This window comes from Polistes canadensis, unplaced genomic scaffold, assembly GCF_001313835.1.
Source record: "Polistes canadensis isolate GaletaPanama2010 unplaced genomic scaffold, ASM131383v1 scaffold_280, whole genome shotgun sequence".
Taxonomy (NCBI): domain Eukaryota; kingdom Metazoa; phylum Arthropoda; class Insecta; order Hymenoptera; family Vespidae; genus Polistes; species Polistes canadensis.
In genome coordinates, this window is record NW_014569827.1 from 188791 (window position 1) to 195176 (window position 6386).

General features: G+C 34.5%; 1 protein-coding gene across 1 annotated transcript; it reads right to left on the bottom strand.

The window, feature by feature from the left end:
- Nucleotides 1–19: 19 nt before the first annotated feature.
- LOC106791037 lies at nt 20–4776 on the bottom strand. The gene is made up of 2 exons (XM_014756380.1): nt 4734–4776; nt 20–1387 (listed from the first exon to the last, which is right to left on the bottom strand). Exons 1-2 carry the CDS (start codon nt 4740–4742, stop codon nt 443–445), a joined length of 954 nt encoding a protein of 317 aa, XP_014611866.1. The 5' UTR covers nt 4743–4776; the 3' UTR covers nt 20–442.
- Nucleotides 4777–6386: the final 1610 nt, after the last annotated feature.

The window sequence follows — 6386 nt, forward strand, 5'->3', positions numbered from 1 at the left end:
ATGGCACCAACGTGGAGCCACCGGCATTTACCCGAAATCTTTCGCATGGCACCAATGTGGAGCCACCGGACGTCATAGTGTTAATGTAGTTATTATTATTACGATATTACGTATATATCGCATCATCGATAACGATATTTATATCTTATACTTCTGACCCACTTTGTTGGATCGTTATTGTTCGAGAAATGAACAATTTTGCTAAAGAAATTTAATAAGAAAAAAGATAATGAATAACTCAATCTCGATGCGATTGATATAAACTAGCACGCATTTTTCGCATACCTCCTACAATCGAAAGAGTAATTGGTGGAGGGTGGGAGGGACCTTAGTTATCGAACTTTCTCCAGTGCTAAATTATTTACGCTTAGGACGTTATCCCAAAGTTTGTCGTCCCCCCTCACTCTAAAACCGTAAACACTAATAAGTACGAATTAAGTTTTCAACTCAATGCTAAAAGTGGTTCGACCGATACGCGAGATCTTCTCGCCTTATCCTCGTCGTATTGTTTCATCTTGATCAATTTCCTTTTCCCTTTGCTAAGCTTCTTCCTAGGGATTTCGGTAGTTGCCGTTTCTAAACCATTTGATCGTTGTTCCTCTTCCTCCAACATTCTCAAAGTTTCGATGATGTTTCTCGGTTCCGTGATACGTCCCGTAGTGCTACCATTCTTGTTAGCGTATACAACCGAAAGATGAGAGAAACTCGACTTAGGTGGTGCCGTGATGTCCGCAAAATCACGGAAATTCGCGAAAAAGTCTCCTCCCCTAACTGGTTGAGGTTTAGGGTTCCTATAGTAATTGGCACGAGCACGACCAGACGTACCATGATAGTAAGGATTATACAGAGTATCTTCAACAGCATACTCATCGTTCTCTTTATCTTCGGGATAGTAAGTTCCACCCCGAATAACTCCGAAATTTCCGGAACCCAAAAGAGGATGTTGCACCTCTTTCGAAGATGCCGATGTTGTTTGGTAGACTCCACGATCACGTTGAAAATAACCCAAGAACCTGTTGGGTCTGTATCTTTGTTGTTGATCGTTCAATGGTAATCTGTGATTACTGAATAATTCAGCGAAAGATGGAAAGAAGTTTTGACTCTCGGTTTCCAAGCTTTTATCAGCATCCTGAGATGGTTGCTGAACTTGAGGAGATAATTCAGTATTCTTCGTTTCCTGATCTTTCCCGTCAATTTCTTTCGTACTCGTGTCATTCAACTTGTCATTTGTTTTCATTGTCGTCGTATCTAACTCAATCCTTTCCGCTGGACTTTCATCGTGATCATCCGTCATCGTCTCTTCTCCACCATCGGTCTCCATATACATGTCGGAATCATCGCCGTCCGCATAATCATCACCGGTTTCCGAAGCCGATGCTATGGAATCCTGCAACAGGAAGAAGAATTATTTCCTCATTACCTTGATTTTATTTCCAGTTGGCCTTTCTAACGATAAGAGTTTTTTTTAGGAGTCAGAGAAAGTTCAACGAGTTAGAAAGCTTCATTTATAATACAAATCCCGTACTACTACTACCACTATTACTTGATACATGATAAACCATACTTACTAAGACATATTTACTAAGAATAACTTGATTTTAATAACAAGAGTCCAATCGATTAGATTTTATCTAGATAAATTCTTAAGCAGTTAATTTTAATCGATAAGAATAAAAAAAAGGTCCGAGGGTTCAATCGCAAAGATCTAACAATCTGTCAAATGCATAGAATGGGAATATTTTCAGAATTGAAGCATGAGTGAAAAGCACACCGTCGATGGAAAGTTCAGCATCCGGGATTAGCTGATATACGCTTGGTAAGAAAAAAGCGGAAAACAAAAATACAATTGCAAAGAACAATCTGTAAAATACGTAGAATGGGAATATATTTTCACAATCAAAGGATAAGTGAAAAGCACACCGACGATGGAAAGTTCAGTACACTTAGTAAGATAAAAGAGAAAAAAAAATTGCAATTGCAAAGAACAATCTGTCAAATGCATAGAATGGGAATATTTTCAGAATTGAAGAATGAGTGAAAAGCACACCGACGATGCAAAGTTCAGCATCCGATCCGACTCTGCCCCACGACGTCTTTGCCTTGACATTTAAGGCATCTTCGTGGCAGCGACCGCCTTCGAAACTAGTTATCCTGTCGGTGGGACTCGTGAATGCGTTGGTGTGTATGTACCCACGTCTAAGCAACCCACCATCATCACAAGTTGTTCTATTACAGTCTTAGCCTTTCGCACGTGCGTGCGTGCGTTCACGCGAGTCGACTTGCGACACATCGACGACACGCCTAGCATTGTTACTGATATATCTACATACCTAACTATCATGGGTCAATTATGTTACAATCTATAGATATTATTATTTACCTCTCTAAATTATATTCCTAATTATTATTATTATTATGGTTGTGATACTATCGTATAAAAATTGCAACAACAATCGACAGTTAAAGAAATGTTTTAACAATTATTTTTTATTGTTAAGTGTAAGTGAATGAAAAAATATTTTGAAATATTTTCTTTTATTCGTTATATTATTAACGTGTGTTATATTAATTATTATGCAAGTAGGAAAGACGATAGGAAGAAATATGTATTGCAATAGTTTGCTTGTTATACGTAATAAAGGACAAGGATTTTACGATCACCAAGTGAATCGGCTCGTTATAATTTTCCAACTTACAATCCTCTCATAATCTACCATTTTCGTTATCCTCATAGTCTCAACAGGAAAGTTCCTTTCAAACGTAAAAACCACGAGTAACTCGTTAAATTATTCCGAAATGCGTTGTTCTCTTTACTGCTAATCGTAAATCATTCGTTCGTTCTTAAACTCTTATCTCCTGGTTTGTTTTATAATGATTAAAATAATTGAGACCTTTGAAAAAAAAAAAACAAAAAAAAATACATAAAGCTATTTATACGTTCGTCATCGTCGAAGCAAATTAAACGAAAGTATTATGCGCGATTAGATTAACCATACTTTTACTTCTACTTATCTTATTATTCGATAATTATTTCTTAGGACTCTTATAAGAGAACATCGAACAATAATAATAATAATAATAACACTATTAACGATTTTCATAAAGACAGTCGTCGAAAAGAAAAATTCAAAGATATAATATATAAGTAGAAGAAGAAAAAAAAAAAAAAGAAAGACAGAGAGAGGGACGCGATAATTCATTTAACGAGTATTTTAATGCAAAATAATAGGCAATTATTCGAGAAAGGTAAGTAAGAGGAGGAGGAGGAGAGACTCTTGTTGCAAAAGTCGACACGAAACATAACGAAGATAACTTTTAAAAGATCTTTAAATAAAGAAAAGAAGAAAAAGGATGCGCTTGGGAAAGGGAAAGAGAAAGAGAATGAACAAAACAAAGCCTCGTGTATAAACCTCTACACTTAGGAATATTACAAATGGCTGAGAGAACGGAGACGATCCTTGCTGAAGCTTGAGAACGGAAGACGAATCACGAAAGGGAATGGAAGAAAAGGAAACGTTATTATTACGCGATTACGGAGACGTAAATTAGTCTCGCACGGTGATCTCGCAAAACGTGCATTACGAGCGTAGATAATATTATTAGCCTATTCTAAGTTTGTGTGAGAAATGCGCACGCGCGTTACCCTATTAGCATTAGCATCATCATCATCCTCGTCGTCGTTCATGTATTATATTATGGTATATACCATAATGTATATTACTCATGGTCATTTCTCTCTACCACCAATGGTGAACACTCACTTGGTATGAATTATATGTGAATTAAGGGCAATCAAAACTCGTCGAATAAATGATCATCGTTTGTATGAAACGACAAAGATAGAGGATAAGTTTTCTATACGTTATTATTAGTCCTTTCTATCACGAACAACATAGAAAAGATTCCCATTGAGATATATATATATATATATAATCCGTCTTTGATTCACCATTCTAGCCGCCTCGTCTAAACGTTGGAAACCGTTTCGTTTAAATAATGTTCGTAAGGAGTGCATGATTTTAAAAATATAAATGTAGGAGTAAAAATTCTTTAGTTCTTTTTTCTTTTTTTCGAAAGTCGTCTCGTGTCGTTAATCAAAAGATACGGATCGTTGATCCCGTACAAGCGAGTTGCACACACATGCACGTTAATAAATAATACACATTTAAGTATGTTATAGTTATAAATATAAATATACGAAAATATTGTGTCGCGCCTTGTTTAATTCATTATTATGTGAAATTAATTAAATGTTAGACACTAAGTATTTTCGTAGAGATTCTGTTCGTAGTGTGTACTCTTGTTAGTTGTTATTATTGATAAGATCTATGAAATTCTGATTTTCTTTATTTTTCTTTCGTTCTGAACGCTTATTAAAGACCATGAATCCGGTCTTTTGACGAGATTAACGTCACGTGAAATTATATCTGACGTAAAACTTCGCTTATCGCGATAATACGTATCTTTTTTATAAGTAAAAGAAAGAAAAAAAAGGAAGGAAAAAAATTAGATGAAATTTACGTTCTCGTTTTCTAAGTATTAAGTAATGTATACGTTGGTTGGTGGACGATAATTGTGGTCAAATTATAGTTCGACTAAATACTAATCGGTAAACTCGTTTTATTCTATCTCCAGTTCTTTCAATTCTTGTTTTAAGATTTGCAAATATTTTTCGTCGTGTCTTAATAAATGTCCTTGAATTTGAACTAGCTTTCACCATTTTTTTTTCTCACCTCGTGCATGACTACGTCCTCGGGAACTGGTGCACCATCTGAAAAAGAGAACAAATATTAATAGTAATAATAGTATTCAATTTTGTATCGTTTAAGAAACGAAACGCGAACTCTTTCGTATTAAATTAGATCGAAATTTATGGTCGATTGGAACGAATCGAACGTTCGTATTATTTATTTTCGTAAATTATTCTCGAAGGTTTCTCGTGTCATATGAATATATTTGTGTATTTCGAAAGATAAACAAGAAAAAAATGAAAAAGAAAAAGGTAGATTGGTATTCGAAAAATTCCAAGTGTCTTAGACATGGCGAATTAACGACTATCCTTGTATGCAAATTATTTAACCGGTTGTATTTCTCATCTCCGTGTTCTTTAACACGTCTTTTTTAAACGTTAAATTAAATATTTCAAGTTCAATAATTATTATTAAAAAGATATTTCGATGATAATATGTCGTCTCCTTTGTGAACAAGGAAACGACTTAATTATATCTCTTAAAAAAAATATATAAACCAAAGAAAAAGAATTATAACTTGAAAAATAGACCAACAAGAACAACAACAAGAATAAGAATTTTATTTTTCGTATAAAACGAATAGGAAGATAAAAACCTATTTGAAAATGTAGTTGTGATTTGTTTCGAAATTAGGCCGATCACGATTGAAAAAAGAAAAATGAGAACTACTTTCTATCGAAACTGAAACATTGTACAAGACAACAAATTACCATGACGAGAAAGTCAAACTACTTTAGAAGCACGTGAATCGATTTCAATTAACTTTCGCGAAGGTCGAATGTCCTTAATTAAATACGAACCTTTTTAACCGAGAATTTTGTTTTCATCTTTAGAGAAAGTCAATTATTGAATATTACGTCGATGACCAAAAGTGAATGGCATATATATGTGTGTATGTGGACAAGATTAAAAGGTCCCATACGCGTAAATTACAAACACCTGCTGCTAGCATGGTACAGAAACAAACTGGAAAAAGAAAAATCGGTCGTAACTTTGGAAAAACGTTAAGTACGATGGGTTTGTAATAGAATAAGAGTTGGTTCCGTGCGATACGTCGAAACGAAATAGTTTTTCTATAGTCTTCTGAGGTATAAAACCTATCGAGGATGTCGCACGTAGTATCACCATAAAAGGAGATTCTAGTATTTTCCTGTATTTCCAAGAACCTCTACCTATTTGGCACGTATCAAACGCATTGTCGATGTTAAACACCATCTCTTCTCTTCTCTTCTCTTCTTTTCTCTTCTCTTCTCTCTTTTTCCCCTTTTATTTATTTTCTTTCTATCTCTTTTTTCAAACGAGATCCTCGTTGAAGTCTCTTAGAAAACTCGACAAACTTAGCAAACACTTCCGACATTCTAACGCATACTTTTTACTATCTCAAAGTAGCGAGAGCTTCCATTCCTTAACGTTTCGTTGTTATTGAATAAAGAAATAACGTAAATATGAAATAGAAAAAAATGTTAGGATCAAGATTTGCATGGTGCTTTATATTGGACAATAAAATTTGTTTAAAATAAAGTAACATTAATTAACGACGAGAGATAGATGAAAATTATTTGTAAAACGTTTCTCTCGCGGGGAAGAAAACCAAAAAAAAAAAAGTATTAATTTACTCTCTTATTATGGCCGAGA